Source organism: Schistocerca gregaria, chromosome 2, assembly GCF_023897955.1.
Source record: "Schistocerca gregaria isolate iqSchGreg1 chromosome 2, iqSchGreg1.2, whole genome shotgun sequence".
NCBI lineage: Eukaryota > Metazoa > Arthropoda > Insecta > Orthoptera > Acrididae > Schistocerca > Schistocerca gregaria.
Genome location: NC_064921.1, coordinates 174,029,633 through 174,050,167, shown reverse-complemented (window position 1 = coordinate 174,050,167; position 20,535 = coordinate 174,029,633). Strand labels below are relative to the sequence as shown.

At 43.9% G+C, this 20,535-nt stretch overlaps 1 protein-coding gene across 1 annotated transcript in view; it reads right to left on the bottom strand.

Moving 5' to 3' along the window:
• Positions 1–20,535, bottom strand: part of LOC126336622 (zinc transporter 2) — a 627,171-nt gene that overhangs the window by 440,130 nt on the left and 166,506 nt on the right. The window contains exon 2 of the mRNA XM_050000502.1: positions 3,386–3,457. Coding sequence (XP_049856459.1) covers positions 3,386–3,457 — 72 coding nt within the window. The remainder of the gene's footprint in view (positions 1–3,385; positions 3,458–20,535) is intronic.

Sequence of the window (20,535 nt, the reverse complement as noted above, 5' to 3'; positions counted from 1 at the left end):
TGTACAACCATAAATAATATTTATAAAAGAATTAGGTATCTCAAAATCTAGAACTTTTTTGGATGAGTAAACAGAAACTGGATTGCGTTCGAATCGGGCAGTGACATAGAAAGCAGTCTTGCAGTTCGTTGGGCCATGTTCCTTACCACCTTAGCACTTTCACAAAATCGAACAAAGTCACTCCTGAGACAGAGCGCACTTATATTTACGAAACATCGAGTATTACGGAACATACATTAAATTAACAAGAAAGTCCCAGAACCTTTTCAAAAAAGCGAAGTTAGTTGTAGCAGGGCAACGGTAACTGATCTCAGAATTGAGCACCTCTGTTGCCCACACTAAGCTGAACTTCCGGAGTATGCGACCTGTCTTGCATGTTGCGACCTCCTGAACGTTTTAATCGCCGATATGTTATTGACATTTAATTTTAACGAACTGTACCAAGAAGAACGTCTTTCTGATAAATCTTCAATGTGCCGTTGCCTTGAAACTGCATACTTTCATAATATACATGTTATAATACGAAAATCATCAAATATAGATATTCTTTAATCGCCAATGTGATGTTCCTTGTCAATTTACTATAACACTTCGTTCTAACAACGAGGCGTTTTCGAGAGATTCTCATTGTGTTGGTGCTTCAAATGGCATATATTCAGACGCCGGCAGTCATAAAACCTATAAAACATGGGAATCAATTGACAACGACGGAATACGATATGGCGCTTGTTACGCAGAGAGCGTTCTTGCCTCTCATTGGTTAAACGTTTCGTTCCACGTCAACGAATTGTCGCAGAACTTGTTTAGTCTTTTATATGCGGCATTGCTTCCGCAATGTGAAATAACATTAACTAACGTCACAAAACGCTTACAGTTCTACGTCTACATCAGCTTTTACGCCTCTTCTGAGGATGGTTAAGGTCAGTAACTTCGTACGTGAAATCAATATTATTCTGGTTACCTACCCCTAGGGCATGCTATCACTGTCTCCGTTAATCTATTGGTGCAAATCACGAGAAATTTCTGTCCTTGGTACTCTAACTACAACACATGCACTCTGCCTGAAGACAGAATGAGTCTCATTTACATCATATTACGATTGCATTTACGCATTACTTGACGTACAGTAACATATTATATGAAGGAAAGAAAGTTAACGTTGATGTTGGACTCATGCGTCCCAGCACAGTATATAGAATATAGGCTTGCAAAATCGCTGGAATATTGTTGACACAGCATGCATAATTTTGTGTGCCTAACCGTGAGGGATTTCTCGCACTAAGAACGATGGTTCCTTGTTCAGAAAATATCTGAAATTTCTCAGTCTGCTTCCATTATAGCGGCTGCTATCTGCTGCTCTTCTTCAACACCACTTACAGCGAATGCCCTCTAACCGCCTCATGTTGTGAAAGCACAAGATAAGCTCCCCACTTTGACACTCAGTGTGGAAAAGCTTTTTACAATATCAATCTAATATTTGCATGTAGCCAATTAGTCTAATATAATTTAATAAAGTGGCACTCGAATGTTGCAATGTTCAAAGGCTGTTAGCATTCTTTAAGAGAGACGGGGCGAAGAATTTCTGACCCCGACCTTTGCGGCATATGATAGACACGAGAAGTGTTTGTATCTAAGCAAAGCAAAGCAGCTGGCGTGTGAGTGAATAACTGACGATGGGATGCGTGGCCTCTGATGAGGAAACACGTTTCCCTTTATGCAGGTGCACACACACACACACACACACACACACACACACACACACACACACACACACACACACACGTGCTGCAAATTTCCGAAAAATATGTTCGAAAGGAAGATAAAGTTTAATGTTTCATAAGCCGGAGATCAACAGTTGGAGCATTAGCTAAACTTCAAATGTCGCTTTCAGCGATCAACACCAGCGTGTGGAATAGTTTCTCGAGGAACTTGTAAACGACTCAACACTGCCCGGGCAACTATCATGAAATGTTTCCGCAGCAACTGGTATTAATTCGTGTCCTTATTTTCTGAACATGTTGACAATGTGGGGCATTGCACATTCGTAATAGGGGTGCTCGGCAATTTATATTGGTGCAAAATTGCCAAGACCGTAGAAGGGGGAGGGGGGGGGGGGGGGTTGGATGCATTGTCTGGAGAGGAGACCAAACAGCGAAGTCATCGGTCTCATCAGATTAGGGATGGAAATCGTCGGCCGTGCCCTTTCAAAGGAACCATTTGCCTGGAGCGATTTAGGGATATCACGGAAAGCCAAAATCAGGATGGACGGACGCGGGATTGAACTGTCGTCCTCCCGAATGCGAGTCCAGTGTGCTAACCACTGCGTCACCTCGCTCGATGAGTTCTCTGTCTGATGTCCAGTGACTCAATAGTGTTTTAATCCTCTGTTTTGAAGACTTAAAACTGGGACAGTTGGCTACAAAATAACTTCGCAAGCTATGTAAAAAACATTTATACAGGCGACGAATCCAAGTTTTACTGCTATCATGCCCGTACCAAGCCAAACTACATGACGCAGGCGCGTGAAGGCAACAACGTATCTATAGTGGCCTCAAACTGACCCTCAAAACGTAACAAGAAAGTGTGACTAGATGCACTGTCTGTTTCAAGTCGCTTATGATCTCAAAATTCACCCGCACAAAAGCGAAGTCCGAAAGTTGTTTGTTTATGAATGAATAATACCATTTGCCTGCATAGGTTGTTACTTTATTTGGAATTAAATTACTACTTCACATGATCATAGGACTTCATTTTCAAGTGTAACTGAGTGCACGGTTATGTTATGTCCGTAAGAGGCTCGCACATTATATGTATTCCAACACCTGTGATTCCGTAACACAACATCGTAAAATGGAGCAAATACCTTGATCTAATGCAGAGTCACGAAGAAACAAGTTTTCGGATAACACTGAATGAAGATGTGGGCTGGCATATGTGTCAAGTTGCTAGAAATCGCTTTCAAAACAAAAGGAAGAAAAAAGCCGAGATATTTTATGCTTTATAACAGAGATTCAGAATATGCCTTAAGCTACAAGAACACCTTTGGCTCAAGTATCTATGTTCTTTTAAATCCAACGTTGCTGTGTCCCAGTTACCTCAAGCGCTGTAATCGTGTTTCCTGTATAGTAGCTCAGTAGTTTCTGCTGGTACTAAGATTAACTTTTGGTATTACGTGCCAAGAAAATACACTATAAATATTCGAAACGGCAATGGGAGTTCGGTAATTAGAATTTTTGTGGTGAGGGGGGTTGGGGGTAAGTAGGAGAGGAGGGTTTCGGTACGATCTAAACAGTATCTGATTAGCAAACCATTCTAGCGTTGAAATCATCCAGCGAGTAACAGGCTGGATTTCTTCGTTACTTTTTATTCATTTCTATGGACCTACCTGTTGTCTGTACCATTCCTGATGTGAGTTTTCCCCTCTTCATTGTCTTGCTTGTAGTGGACATCGATTTTCCTGCAAGAAAGAAAAACAGCATTGTGTAGTTGTTATAACTTTTAAAGTGGCAAGGCTTTTTCTGCCATACATTTAATATTCTTCTAGATTTATATTTATACTACATCACTATTTACAGTGCGCGGTCGGATTATTAGCCACTACTAGCAATTTCTGTAGTACTGCATGCCTGGGAGTTATTTCGATCTGAGCACTGAGAAAAAGCGTAAAGTGGGTCGTGCATTCCTCTGCTGCTGCTATCGGCTAAATAGGGGCGGGGAAGAGACTTGTCATGTTCTGCAGGGGTGGACATTTACTGCACTGAGAGAGAGGTAGCAGTTGACAAAGCTGGAGGCCGCAGAGGCCCCGTAGCACAGACAGACGAGCACGAGGTTGCTCTCTGATGGGCCGAAAAAAAATTTCAGAATAGAGTAAATGGAGAAAAAGCGTCAGGGGCGGATCAGGGCGAAAAGACATCCTTTTAGTGTGAGGTAATGCATGGGGTTACAAATGATGGTCACGAGCTGACCTCTGACGAATCTTCATACAGAAAGCACAGGGGTAACACTTCCCACCGAAAAGCAGAGATGTGTTTTGGATTGGCGGAGTGCAAATGGTTAGGAGGGGAAACTGAAACTTCCAAAAAATTTCTGAAGGAGTATGATATTGAGTGACTGACTGGCAGATTCGTGACCCATGTAGTGGAAGGTAGTGCTTTTGTAATGGCTGCTGGGATTTGTGACATGAGCACAGACGTAGACAACGCATGCCCAGGAGGGAGCGGGGATGGCATGGAAAGGACAGTTCCCTCCTGGGATTGATCGAGGGCACTATCCTGCTGGGATCGATCGAAGACATATCCCTCCAGGGATCGACCTACAGACTCCGTTGGCAAGACCACAGTGGAGAATCTGGCAGTTAAATTTTGCGATGTGTTACTTTCGACACAGGGAGCGCATGAAGTCGTTTATCTGTGACAGAATTGTTACTCTGTTTACTCGAGTGACGATCCTTTAGCTCTCTGTGGAGTCCCATACACATTGGAGTGCATCTTTACAGAAGAATACTTGACAGGAATTTCTGTCCCTGCATAGTGAGCAAACAGGTATCTTTACTCGTATTTTGTGTTATACTGAGGTAATTTCAGCTGTAGTAGTTTATGGACGGCATATTGCTTCCAATGTGTTGGTAGAGAACTGCAGGTACGCCACGTACATCATCTGTACAGCGGCCAACGCCCCAACCAGCAGATTATCGGTGTAGTAGAAGTGCTGCCCATATTTCAATAGGTGATATGCACTCTCTAGTTTCGTGGATAGGGAAACACAGTAAATGGTTGACTTCCTTTTTTTCTCCACTGAACGTTTTCTGTAGGATTTCGTTTCTCACCGCTGATCACTATGAGCCAACTTACGTCCATCTAGTAACGACGAGAGGGGGGGGGGGGGCATGCAGGACGGAAGAACGGTCTAAGGCAGGGGTCTCCAAACTTTTTAGTCCGCGGGACACATTGACTCCTCCACGAAGTCATAAGGGCAATAATCTACCTAGTCGGATTAAAGCACCCTAGCACTACATGGTTACCGTAATGTAAGGCTAAAGGAAAGATGAAATCGCAAAAATCTAAGGTTTGGGAATAGTTAACACTGAAACGAACTACAATTTTTATTTAATTACATAATTTTGATTGGTGGACGTACCTGACCGACATTCTGGTGTATTTTATTCTGGCGAATTTCACCGACAAAAAAGTGTGTCACTGCACATTCTTCACGAATGCGTCCTGCAAAGTTAACGAAATCTCAAAATCATTGTTAGCAACACACTACTGCAAGACGAAGAGGTAGAGAATGTCAACGCATTGTTATTTCAAGCGGCGCAACAATAAGTTTAGTTATGTAGTCTTGTAGCGAGTAGCAGAGCCAGAGCATATATTTGATAGTTCTGTTGCGTGATTGTGTCCGACAATGTCGCGGTGTATTGGTCGCGGTAGGCCTCGAAACTCAATTGTTGGCAGTATAGGTACCACCTCAAATATTTGGCGAGCCGGATACCGGGGATGGCCTGCCAGCAAACGCGGGCCGGTTTGCCGACCCTGGCGAGCCGGTTTCGACCCGCGGGCCGTAGTTTGGAGACTCCGGTCTAAAGAAAGCAAATACATGTTCTGCCAAACTCGAAGTTACATGTAGGTTACAATCTGACACTGAGCACTTCATGTCTACGCAATTTCTTGCACTTTTCGTGTTTTTTGAAAATAAATTATTTACGGTATGCACGTTGCAATTCATTCTAGTAGCATCCCGAAAGGAATGATTGGTTTGATGTGCTACACTGAAGTGAAGTAAATCCACAACAGGGTAATTCGTTTACTGGAAATTCCTAGCTGTGGCTTGCGAAAGGCAGGGTCTTAACGATTGGCAGGCGTGGGAATTCCACTGCGGAGGCAACATTAGACTATCATACGTACATACGCTATGTGTTACAAACGCCACTTACGGTTTACGAACTCAGTCAGTCATGGCTTCGGAAGAAACATATGTGTGATTTTCACGGCAGATTTAAAAAACTGCTAGAAACCATTAGTAAGAGATCAACGCTAAGCTGTTCGCGCGTACGTGACTACATACCGACCTGGAAATAAACACAGGCCACTGCATATTAATCATGTTAGCACTCCTAGAATGCGAAAGAAATGTAATTATGCCTGCCTTGACCTTGTTAAGGTGCCAGCGGAGAACGCTTCCAAGAGAAAAACAATCCGTAGTCATCTGGCGCCATTTATATAACGATTTCTTCTGGGGAGATAACTGAGTTCTTTTTGATTTTTCCGTTTAGATCATGCTATTGCTTTTTTTGTAATTGTTTTGTAGCTGCTGCGTCAATTAGCTGTTGTGCCTCGTGTACGTTTGGTAAGACACGTGCAAGGAAAAGTAGACAAGCTACAGCACTGCCCATTATTAAAGAATTTCGAATAGGAACAGGAAATCTATCAGGTAAAATTCTTGCTCAGCTTTTAATCCTATTCTCCGACCAACGGGTAGCCAGTTCTTTGACGTGATGCGTGTGTGTTACCGTCTTCAGTTAAGAAGAAAATGGGCGAATATGTGCAAGGCTGCTGCACTAGGAGAACTACTACTTTGTAAATAACCCTTTGTGTTCATTCATCTTTTCCCCGACTTGAGTTGCCAGAGTTGCCTGGACGGGACCGAACCGAAATGTCGATGCTTCCAGACTTTGGCTGCAACAATACCTTACCATAATATCTTCTCAGATGTAAAGCACTTTTATCAAATGAGTTGTTTCGTCATCATCCCAATACAACAATTTTGTTTTAGGGCACAGAAAGAAGTCGTAGTTCTTGGACAAATTTCTGTCAGGAACTCGAAGTTTAATCTTTCATACAGTGAAAGAAATAACGGGCAACCGACGGCTCGCGGATCTCATCCGACGCGGGATGGGTTTCAATAGGAGCAGCGGAAGAAATTGCGGGGGAACATAAAATGAACTTTTTTGAATATCGTGTTGTAATGTTTCTTTATTTACGTCACCATTCCGGCAGTCCAGCCCCAGTTCTCGATACCAATAATATGGTACTACTTTTCTGCGAAGTAACAGACATATTTTTGTGACAATATTCACATTTGGTTTTATTAGTGTAAAGATACTCCGATGTATCGATATATTACAGTGATATGGTTCTTGTGTGTATTCATTTCTGCGAGACTGTCATAATCTTTGACTTACTTGTAACCGTTTTGGCGCGAATGCGCACACAGCAGTCTTTGTTTCACTTTGCAGAAGTTAAGTTGTTATTTCGCTTTGTAAAAGAACAGTAAAGTCTCGTGTTTGGTTAAAGTGGAAATTAAAGATATGAAGATTGATACAGAACTGTTTTCTTGATGATGTGACAATTAAGAAGAAGTATATGTGAATTTACAAGAAGTTTAATAAAAATGTGCATCGTGAACAGCAATCAAAAATTATTTCTACTATACCATTGTTCTGATCTTGGGTTGTTTGATCATTCAGAATTTACTGAGAAACGCATTTGTTAGGTCTTCAAATATTGCTGAAATACAGATCTGGACCTTCTAGCAGTCAAAGTGGAATCACCCTAGAATCAACAAGATGAGCCATAAAACGCTGACGAACTCTACGTGGGAATCCATTCAAGATAAGTGCCAAAATTAATGACTTTTTTACAGTGACTTCATTATTTCCATTCTGACGATACCATCCAATCGATAACTTTGTTGTTGCCCGATAAAGCGAACACATGCTGCGTGAGCAACATTATTAATCTGATTTCTAACCTACTTTGCAAGTGGTTTTATGTGTGTGTGTGTGTGTGTGTGTGTGTGTGTGTGTGTGTGTGTGTGTGTATTTCTAAAGGACCAAACTGCTGAAGTCATCGGTCCCTAGACTTACACATTACTTAAACTGACTTATGCTAAGAGCAACACACACACCCCGGCCTGAGGGACCGCGCAATTCGTGATATGGTCATGTGTTTTAAGCCATAATTTGTTGGCGTGACGTGTGCGAAAAGGGGTGCCATACATATCAGCGCGTCACCACATAAATACTACGAGGGTCACTCCAAAAGAGATGCACACTATTTTTGTAATGCAACGTGCTGTCATATAATTCCTGTGATGCGAAAACGAGACAGTGGGAAACATCCACAAGGGGTTGGAAACGATTGTCCTTTACAAGTGTCACTGGAGACGCAATTTTCGGCTCCCTGTGCGACAAGGATGAAGAACTACATGACTGAACCTGTTTCCATACCACTTGTTGTGTGGTACTCCTCATATATAGATTGTCCGCGTAGTCGAGCGTATACGACACCACACATTCCACTGATTAATCTTGCACAAACGCTAATATTTCATGTGCCACGTCTTTCTCACTCTGTGAAACTCCTTGTGTTCCTTTCTGACGAAATGTCAACTATCGCCACTGCTGTTGAGGATACAATAGAATGTTTGCTTATTCCTCGTTACCATTGATCTGCTTTGTATCAACACCACTAACACTGTATTGCGAGTTACGCGTCGGCTAAGCCTCCATAGCCTCATGCTTTGCTCACCATTGGATACGTTCAGTCCCGCCCCCTGTTGCAATTAGCAGCCAATATTGTGGTTGCATGACAGACAGTAACTGGGGCATCGAATACTGTAAACATCAGTTTTGCATCCTCGCATTCAAGGGGCTCCTTGTCAGAGATATTTATTAATTGTTTAATTTAATAACTTTGGTGTAAACGAAATTGAAGGGAATGTGTTACTATGTACGGAACTCTTTATATGGTTCAGAAGTCATTTATTGAGAATTATGCTATGTAATAAATAGTTTTCAAGTTCAAGAGTCTGCATTCTAACTACAGTAAGTGCAATTATGGAGAATAACGGAATCAACGAGAGATGATTACCTAAGCTGTTAAGGCAAGCATGAGATTGTGTGTTTCCTCTCCTGTTTAAACAGATGTTCAGTTAGTTCTTCGATGGAAAGGCTTAAGGCGATCAATGCGAAAGTGTGAATAGCTAACGTGACGTCATCGAAATTTCTGCTTCAGATTTTGAAGTGATATAAACTCTCTGGACCATTCGCAAGAGAACAATTGTGTCATAGAGAGACAGAAATTCTTGATGGTAAACGGGTCACGGAGAGCTTTATTTCCTATTTTTGTGCCATCTTCTACATTATTGCTGCACCTTCGCTCTCTCGGGTGCCCTAACACGAACCTGCACCTAGGCACAAAGAAGTCAGAGCCATCACACACGAACCTCATGTTCGTGATACGACTGAGTACTATCACATCACCACAGCAGCCATTTAAAACTAGTCGTACGTAAAAGCAGATGCCAGAACGAGGTTCATTGGAAGAATCCCCACGAAGTGTAGACCACCTTCGAGGGAGGTAGCTATCTTTTGACCGATACCTGAGTATTGCTAGTCAGTCTGGGAAACTAACCAAATAAGATCTAAAGAGGAGACAGAGAAGTTCCAAAGAAGAGCTGCACATTTCGTCACAGGTTCTTTCAGTACGTGTGAAAGCGTAACAGAGATGCTCAGGAAGCTCCAGTGGCAGATGCTGCAAGAGAGCGGTTATGCATTACTTTATGGTTTACTGTCAAAGTACCGAGAGTCTAAATTTACAAGAGTCAACCTATATATTCTTCCTGCTTCGTATATATCTTGCAAAGACTGTGAGGGTAAAATTAGAGAGAATGAGATGACATGGAGACTCACGGACAAACGTTCTTCCAGCGAACGAGACGCGAACGGATCGAGATAGGATGTAAGTGGCAATGGTGCACGAAGTACCGTCCGCCACACATGATAAGGTGGACCGCGGAGTATAGTTATAGTTGTTGATTCAATATATATATGTATATATATAAGAAATGCGTTCAATCAATATTGGAAGACATTTCTTTTCTCGACCAATTGCGGTTGAAAAAATGCAGAATTTGCTGTGTGACATAGTACACTACAGGCCATTAAAATTGTTACAGCAAGAAGAAATGCAGATGATAAACGGGTATTCATTGGACAAATATATTATACTAGAACTGACATATGAGTACATTTTCACGCATTTTGGGTGCAAAGATCCTGAGAAATCAGTACCCAGAACAACCACCTCTGGCCGTAATAACAGCCTTGATACGCCTGGGCATTGAGTCAAACAGAGCTTGGATGGCGTGTACAGGGTACAGCTGCCCATGCAGCTTCAACAAGGTACCACAGTTCATCAAGAGTAGTGACTGGCGTATAGTGACGAGCCAGTTGCTCGACCACAATTGACCAGACGTTTTCAATTGGTAAGAGATCTGGAGAATGTGCTGGTCAGGGCAGCAGTCGAACTTTTACTGTATCCAGAAAGGCCCGTACAGGACCTGCAAAATGCGAACGTGCATTATCCTGCTGAAATGTAGGGTTTCGCAGGGATCGAATGAAGGGTAGAGCCACGGGTCGTAACACATCTGAAATGTAACGTCCACAGTTGAAAGTGCCGTCAATGCAAACAAGAGGTGACCGAGACGTGTAACCAATAACACCCCATACCATCACGCCGGGTGATACACCAGTATGGCGAAGACGAATACACCCTTCCAATGTGCGTTCACTGCGATGTCGCCAAACACGGATGCGACCATCATGATACTGTGAACACAACCTGGATTCATCCGAACAAATGACGTTTTGCCATTCGTGCATCCATGTTCGTCGTTGAGTACACCAACGCAGGTGCTCCTGTCTGTGATGCAGCGTCAAGGGTAACCGCAGCCATGCTCTCCGAGCTGATAGTCCATGCTGCTGCAAACGTCGTCGAACTGTTCGTGCAGATGGTTGTTGTCTTGAAAACGTCCCCATCTGTTGACGCAGGGATCGAGACGTGGCTGCACGATCCGTTACAGCCATGCGGGTAAGATGGTTGTCATCTCGACTACTAGTGATACGAGGCCGTTGGGATCCATCACGGCGTTCCATATTACCCTCCTGAACCCACCGATACAGTCATTGGATCTCGACTAACGCCAGCAGCAATGGCGAGGCACTACAAGAACGTTTCACCAGGTAACGCTGCTCAACTGCTGGTTGTATATGAGAAATCGGTTGGAAACTTTCCTCATGTCAGCACGTTGTAGGTGTCGCCACCGGCGCCAACGTTGTGTGAATGTTGTAAAAAGCTAATTATTTGCATATCACAGCATCTTCTTCCTGTCGGTGAAATTTCGCGTCTGCAGCACGTCGTCTTCGAGGTGTAGCAGGTTTAATGGCCAGTAGTGTTGAATATTTCCGCTTCAGCACCTATGGTTTCGTGAATTTTCGATAGTGGCGGCGCTATACGTTGTCATCAAAATGACCTCTGTAACGGAAGTGCGTTCCAAGCAGAGAGTTGTCACTGAGTTTCTTTTGGCAGAAATCCAAAGCATCGAAGATATTCATAGGCGCTTGCCAAATATCTACGGAGACCCGACAGTGAAAAAAGCACGGTGAGTCGATGAACGAGGCGTCTCCCATTATCGCAACAAGGTCGCTCAAACCTGTTCCACTTCCCGCATGCTGGCCGGCTGCACACAGCTGTGACTCCTGCAATGTTGGGACGTGCGGAGGTGATCGACGTATCACAATCAAACATCACACTGTACAACTGGACGTCCCTGTTGGTAGTGCTGACCCGCTCATCCATAGTGTGGGGTACTCAAAGGTGTGTGCCCCAACTCGAACCTTCCATCTGTTTGGCCGAGTGAAGGATGCACTCCGCGGGGAAGCAGCATGTGGACAATGGGAAGGTTATTGACTCAACAAGACGCCGGCTCCGACATCGATCAGGAAAGTGGTACCATGCGGGCATACAGGCCTCCCAGCAAGGTGGCATAAGGCAGACACATTGAACGGAGGTCACGTTGAAAGATAGGATTTTGTAGCCAAAAATAGTGTGGAATAACGCGGTGTATTGGAATCTTGAATAAAACCAACCTGCTTGCAGGAAAAAAAACTGAGTTATTTATTGAACGTCCCTTGTAGTGTTAAAGTTCGTAGGATTGATAGATAGTGGTTGCAGTCAGACAAGAGATTTGAATTTTACGGTACAATGGCTGTTAGTTAAATGTCAGTATTGGAGTAACTAGAAGGGTAATGACCTTGAAAGCTATAGAACAGAATGAGGTCAGGAAGTAGATAAAGATTAGTTGGCAGATACGATATTGCAAGAAAGATTTGATAGAACACCGGAAGACCGAAGTAGAAACGAGGCCCCTGGAGTAGACGACATTTGCTCAGAATTATCGAGATCCTTGGGAGTGTTGGCCATGACATTTATATTCCACCTAGTGTGCAAGACATATGAGACAAGCTAAATACCTTCCGGCTTAAAGAAGAACTAACACTTCCAATTCCAAAGAAAGCAGGTGCTGGCAATTGTGAACATTTACGAACTATAGGTTTAATAAGTCATGGCTGCAAAATACTGCCACGAATTATTTACAGGAGGATGCACAAACTGGTAGAAACCTATCTCGGGTAACATAGGTTTATGTTCTGGAGAAATGTTGGAACAGACGAGGCAATACTGATCCTACGCCATATCTTAGAATATAGGTTAAAGAAAGGCAAATATGTGTGTATAGCGTTTGTATATTTCGAATATTTTTACAGTGTTGAGTGACATACAATTTTGCAACTAAGATACTGTGGATGAAAGAAAGGGAACGAAAAATTATTTACAGTTTGTACAGAAAACGGACGTGTTGTAAGAGTGCAAGGGCCAAGATCAAGGAGTGAGGCAGAGTTGTCTTTTCTGAAGGCATTTGTATGGAGTGAAGCCTTGTACGGAAGTGAAAAGTGAATGATAAACACTTCATAGAAGAATACATCTACATCTACATCAATACTCCGCAAGCCACCTGACAGTGTGTGGCGGAGGGTACCCTGAGTACCTCTATCGGTTCTCCCTTCTATTCCAGTCTCGAATTGTACGTGGAAAGAAGGATTGTCGGTATGCTTCTGTGTGGGCTCTAATCTCTCTGATTTTATCCTCATGGTCTCTTCGCGAGATATACGTAGGAGGGAGCAATATACTGCTTGACTCTTCGGTGAAGGTATGTTCTCGAAACTTTAACAAAAGCCCGTACCGAGCTACTGAGCGTCTCTCCTGCAGAGTCTTCCACTGGAGCTTATCTATCATCTCCGTAACGCTTTCGCGATTACTAAATGATCCTGTAACGAAGCGCGCTGCTCTCCGTTGGATCTTCTCTATCTCTTCTATCAACACTATCTGGTGCGGATCCCACACTGCTGAGCAGTATTCAAGCAGTGGGCGCACAAGCGTAGTGTAACCTACTTCCTTTGTTGTCGGATTGCATTTCCTTAGGATTCTTCCAATGAATCTCAGTCTGGCATCTGCTTTACCGACGATCAACTTTATATGTTCATTCCATTTTAAATCACTCCTAATGCGTACTACCAGATAATTTATGGAATTAAATGCTTCCAGTTGCTGACCTGCTATTTTGTAGCTAAATGATAAGGGACCTATCTTTCTATGTATTCGCATCACATTACACTTGTCTACATTGAGATTCAATTGCCATTCCGTGCACCATGCGTCAATTCGCTGCAGATCCACCTGCATTTCAGTACAATTTTCCATTGTTGCAACCTCTCGATACACCACAGCATCATCTGCAAAAAGCCTCAGTGAACTTCCGATGTCATCCACCAGGTCATTTATGTATATTGTGAATAGCAACGGTCCTATGACACTCCCCTGCGGCACACCTGAAATCACTCTTACTTCGGAAGACTTCTCTCCATTGAGAATGACATGCTGCGTTCTGTTGTCTAGGAACTCTTCAATCCAATCACACAATTGATCTGATAGTCCATATGCTCTTACTTTGTTCATTAAACGACTGTGGGGAACTGTATCAAACGCCTTGCGGAAGTCAAGAAACACGGCATCTACCTGTGAACCCTTGTCTAAGGCCCTCTGAGTCTCGTGGACGAATAGCGCGAGCTGGGTTTCACACGACCGTCTTTTTCGAAACCCATGCTGATTCCTACGGAGTAGATTTCTAGTCTCCAGAAAAGACATTATACTCGAACATAATACGTGGTCCAAAATTCTACAACTGATCGACGTTAGAGATATAGGTCTATAGTTCTGCACATCTGTTCGACGTCCCTTCTTGAAAAGGGGGATGACCTGTGCCCTTTTCCAATCCTTTGGAACGCTACGCTCTTCTAGAGACCTACGGTACAGCGCTGCAAGAAGGGGGGCAAGTTCCTTCGCGTACTCTGTGTAAAATCGAACTGGTATCCCATCAGGACCAGCGGCCTTTCCTCTTTTGAGCGATTTTAATTGTTTCTCTATCCCTCTGTCGTCTATTTCGATATCTACCATTTTGTCAACTGTGCGACAATCTAGAGAAGGAAGCACACTGCAGTCTTCCTCTGTGAAACAGCTTTGGAAGAAGACATTTAGTATTTCGGCCTTTAGTCTGTCATCCTCTGTTTCAGTACCATTTTGGTCACAGAGTGTCTGGACATTTTGTTTTCATCCACCTACCGCTTTGACATAGGACCAAAATTTCTTAGGATTTTCTGCCAAGTCAGTACATAGAACTTTACTTCCGAATTCATTGAAAGCCTCTCGCATAGCCCTCCTCACACTACATCTACATCTACATGACTACTCTGCAATTCACATTTAAGTGCTTGGCAGAGGGTACATCGAACCACAATCATACTATCACTCTACTATTCCACTCCCGAACAGCGAGCGGGAAAAACGAACACCTAAACCTTTCTGTTCGAGCTCTGATTTCTCTTATTTTATTTTGATGATCATTCCTACCTATGTAGGTTGGGCTCAACAAAATATTTTCGCATTCGGAAGAGAAAGTTGGTGACTGAAATTTCGTAAGAAGGTCTCGCCGCGACGAAAAACGTCTATGCTGTAATGACTTCCATCCCAACTCGCTTACCATATCTGCCACACTCTCTCCCCTATAACGCGATAATACAAAACGAGCTGCCCTTTTTTGCACCCTTTCGATGTCCTCCGTCAATCCCACCTGGTAAGGATCCCACACCGGGCAGCAATATTCTAACAGAGGACGAACGAGTGTAGTGTAAGCTGTCTCTTTAGTGGACTTGTTGCATCTGCTAAGTGTCCTGCCAATGAAACGCAACCTTTGGCTCGCCTTCCCGACAATATTATCTATGTGGTCCTTCCAACTGAAGTTGTTCGTAATTTTAACACCCAGGTACTTAGTTGAATTGACAGCCTTGAGAATTGTACTATTTATCGAGTAATCGAATTCCAACGGATTTCTTTTGGAACTCATGTGGATCATCTCACACTTTTCGTTATTTAGCGTCAACTGCCACCTGACACACCATACAGCAATCTTTTCTAAATCGCTTTGCAGCTGATACTGGTCTTCGGATGACCTTACTAGACGGTAAATTACAGCATCATCTGCGAACAGTCTAAGAAAACTGCTCAGATTGTCACCCAGGTCATTTATATAGATCAGGAACAGTAGAGGTCCCAGGACGCTTCCCTGGGGAACACCTGATATCACTTCAGTTTTACTCGATGATTTGCCGTCTATTACTATGAACTGCGACCTTCCTGACAGGAAATCACGAATCCAGTCGCACAACTGAGACGATACGCCATAGCTCCGCAGCTTGATTAGAAGTCGCTTGTGAGGAACGGTGTCAAAAGCTTTCCGGAAATCTAGAAATACGGAATCAACTTGAGATCCCCTGTCGATAGCGGCCATTACTTCGTGCGAATAAAGAGCTAGCTGCGTTGCACAAGAGCGATGTTTTCTGAAGCCATGCTGATTACGTGTCAATAGATCGTTCCCTTCGAGGTGGTTCATAATGTTTGAATACAGTATATGCTCCAAAACCCTACTGCAAACCGACGTCAATGATATAGGTCTGTAGTTAAATTGATTACTCCTACTACCCTTCTTAAACACTGGTGCGACCTGCGCAATTTTCCAATCTGTAGGTACAGATCTATCGGTGAGCGAGCGGTTGTATATGAGTGCTAAGTAGGGAGCTATAGTATCAGCGTAATCTGAAAGGAACCTAATCGGTATACAATCTGGACCTGAAGACTTGCCCGTATTAAGCGATTTGAGTTGCTTCGCAACCCCTAAGGTATCTACTTCTAAGAAACTCATGCTAGCAGATGTTCGTGTTTCAAATTCTGGAATATTCCATTCGTCTTCCCTGGTGAAGGAATTTCGGAAAACTGCGTTCAATAACTCCGCTTTAGCGGCACAGTCGTCGATAACAGTAGCATCGGCACTGCGCAGCGAAGGTATTGACTGCGTCTTGCCGCTTGTGTATTTTACATACGACCAGAATTTCTTCGGATTTTCTACCAAATTTCGAGACAATGTTTCGTTGTGGAACCTATTAAAGGCATCTCGCATCGAAGTACGTGCCAAATTTCGCGCGTCTGTAAATTTTAGCCCATCTTCTGGATTTCGCGTTCTTCTGAACTTCGCATGCTTTTTCCGTTGCCTCTGCAACAGCGTTCGGACCTTTTTTTGTGTACCACGGGGGATCCGTTCCATCTCTTACCAATTTATGAGGTATGAATCTCTCAATTGCTGTTGCTACTATATCTTTGAATTTGAGCCACATCTCGTCTACATTCGCATAGTCAGTTCGGAAGGAATGGAAATTGTCTTTTAGGAAGGCTTCTAGTGGCACTTTATCCGCTTTTTTAAATAAAATTATTTTGCGTTTGTTTCTGATGGGTTTGGAAGAAATGGTATTGAGCCTAGCTACAATGACCTTGTGATCACTAAACCCTGTATCAGTCATGATGCTCTCTATCAGCTCTGGATTGTTTGTGGCCAAGAGGTCAAGTGTGTTTTCGCAACCATTTACAATTCGCGTGGGTTCGTGGACTAACTGCTCGAAATAATTTTCGGAGAATGCATTTAGGACAATCTCGGAAGACGTTTTCTGCCTACCACCGGTTTTGAACAAGTATTTTTGCCAACATACCGAGGGTAGGTTGAAGTCCCCACCAACTATAACCGTATGAGTGGGGTATTTATTTGTTACGAGACTCAAACTTTCTCTGAACTGTTCCGCAACTGTATCATCGGAGTCTGGGGGTCGGTAGAAGGAGCCAATTATTAACTTAATTCGGCTGTTAAGTATAACCTCCACCCACACCAATTCGCACGGAGTATCTACTTCGACTTCACTACAAGATAAACCACTACTGACAGACCCAAACACTCCACCACCAATTCTGCCTAATCTATCTTTCCTGAACACCGTCTGAGACTTCGTAAAAATTTCTGCAGAACTTATTTCAGGCTTTAGCCAGCTTTCTGTACCTATAACGATATCAGCTTCTGTGCTTTCTATTAGCGCTTGAAGCTCAGGGACTTTTCCAGCGCAACTACAACAATTTACAACTATAATTCCGACTGTTCCTTGATCCAAGCACGTCCTGTAATTGCCAAGCACCCTTTGACATTGCAGCCCATCCCGCACTTTCCCGAGGCCTTCTAACCTAAAAAACCGCCCAGTCCACGCCACACAGCCTCCGCTACCCGTGTAGCCGCCAGCTGAGTGTAGTGAAGTCCTGACCTATTCAGCGGAACCCGAAACCCCACCACCCTATGGCGCAAGTCAAGGAATCTGCAGCCAATACGGTCGCAAAACCGTCTGAGCCTCTGATTCAGACCCTCCACCCGGCTCTGCACCAAAGGTCCGCAGTCGGTTCTGTCAATGATGCTGCAGATGGTGAGCTCTGCCTTCATCTCGTAAGCAAGATCGGCAGCCTTCACCAAATCAGATAGCCGCTGGAATCCAGAGAGAATTTCCTCAGATCCAAAGCGACACACGTCATTAGTGCCGACATGTGCCACCACCTGCAGCTGGCTGCACCCTGTGCTCTTCATGGCATCCGGAAGGACCCTTTCCACATCAGGAATGACTCCTCCCGGAATGCACACGGAGTGCACACTGGATTTCTTCCCCTCCTTAGCCGCCGTATCCCTAAGGGGCCCCATTACGCGCCTAACATTGGAGCTCCCAACTACCAGTAAGCCCACCCTCTGCGATTGCCCGGACCTTGAAGGCTGAGAATGATCCTCTGAAACAGGGCAGGCAGCTGCATCTGGCTCATCCAGAGACAGTGCCTGAAACCTGTTTGTCAGACGCGCCGGGGAGGCTTTCTGATCAGCCTCCGGGGACGCCTTTCGCTGCCTGCCACGTCTTGGAACGACCTCCCAATCAACCACAGGCGAGGGCTCAGCCCCACTGCGGGCAGCAACCGGGGCAACCACAGCGGCAGACCGATCTGGGGACAGGCGGGACGAGGTTGACATCCCCGTGATACCCGAATCCGGCTCCCCACAGTGGTGCCCATTGGCAACAGCCTCAAGCTGCGCGACCGAAGTCAGCGCCGTTTGCAGCTGTGAGCGAAGGGATGCCAAGTCAGCCCTCATCCGAACACAGCAATCGCAGTCCCTGTCCATTCTAATCGATGTTTAACAACAGTTACCGAAACACGAGTCCGTGCCTAGATAACGCAAGCGGAACACGCAAAGAATGTATCAACTAACCTGTACAAATGCCTAACGACTGCGCTACAATCTGCTGAATTTACGATTACAGTAACTAAAACTCGAAATTGCACCTCCTATACGAAACTCGCACGCAATTTAAATAAGAATCTACGAAGTAAACACTATAGCGCGATGCTACAACTGTCAAATACTATAATACGCCCGAAATATATGAATTAAACAATGCAAGTACCCAAAAACACGCAAAGAAATTAATTAAACTATCTAACAAACAAGTAGGCTAGGGTTACACGACTTGCTGCTGCAGCTGCTTATCCAGCGGCGGCAGGGAGCACACTGACTGTGACCAACCGACACTGGCTGTTCAAAACAAAAACAGAAGACAGACGACTACGCGAATTTGCACTATTCAGGTACTAAGGCGCGATGCTACAACCCTCAAATACTATAATACGCCCGAAATATATGACTTAAACAATGCAAGTACCCAAAAACACGCAAAGAAATTAATTAAACTATCTAACAAACAAGTAGGCTAGGGTTACACGACTTGCTGCTGCAGCTGCTTATCCAACGGCGGCAGGGAGCACACTGACTGTGACCAACCGACACTGGCTGTTCAAAACAAAAACAGAAGACAGACGACTACGCGAATTTGCACTATTCAGGTACTAAGGCGCGATGCTACAACCCTCAAATACTATAATACGCCCGAAATATATGAATTAAACAATGCAAGTACCCAAAAACACGCAAAGAAATTAATTAAACTATCTAACAAACAAGTAGGCTAGGGTTACACGACTTGCTGCTGCAGCTGCTTATCCAACGGCGGCAGGGAGCTTCGCGTAATTTTTGTTTGACTGCAAGGCTTTGGCTATGTTTATATTTGCTGTGAAGTTCCCTTTGCTTCCGCAGCAGTTTTATAACTCGGTTGTTGTACCACGGTGGCTCTTTCCCATCTCTTACAATCTTGCTTGGCACATACTCATCTAACGCATATTGTACGATGGTTTTGAACTTTGTCCACTGATCCTCAACACTATCTGTGCTTGAGACAAAACTTTGGTGTTGAGTCGTCAGGTACTCTGTAATCTGCTTTTCGTCACTTTTGCTAAACAGAAAAATCTTCCTACCTTTTTTAATATTTCTATTTACGGCTGAAATCATCGATGCAGTAACCGCTTTATGATCGCTGATTCCCTGTTCTGCATTAACTGATTCAAATAGTTCGGGTCTGTTTGTCACCAGAAGGTCTAATATGTTTTCGCCACGATTCGGTTCTCTGTTTAAGTGCTCAAGGTAGTTTTCAGATAAAGCACTTAAAAATATTTCACTGGATTCTTTGTCCCTGCCACCCGTTATGAACGTTTGAGTCTCCCAGTCTATATCCGTCAAATTAAAATCTCCACCCAGAACTATAACATGGTGGGGAAATCTACTCGAAATATTTTCCAAATTATTCTTCAGGAGCTGAGCCACAACAACTGCTGAGCCCGGGGGCCTATAGATACATCCAATTACCATGTTTGAGCCTGCTTTAACCGTGACCTTCACCCAAATCATTTCACAATTCGAATCTCCGTCAATTTCCTTCGATACTATTGTACTTCTTATCGCTATAAACACGCCTCCCCCTTCACTGTCCAGCCTGTCTCTGCGGTATACATTCCAATCTGAGTTTAGGATTTCATTAGTGTTTACATGTGGTTTCAACCAACTTTCTGTCCCTAGTACTATATGGGCGTTGTGACCGTTTATTAATGAGAGCAGTTCTGGGACCTTTCTATAGACGCTCCTGCAGTTTACTATTAGCACATTAATATTGTTATTCCCTGTTGCATTTTGCCTACTCCTGCCTTGCCGCGTCTCAGGAGGCGTCTTGTCGGACCTAGGGAGGGAATTCTCTAACCTAAAAAAAAACCCATGTGCACTCCACACGTACTCCGCTACCCTCGTATCCGCTTCCGGCGTGTAGTGCATGCCTGACCTATTCAGGGG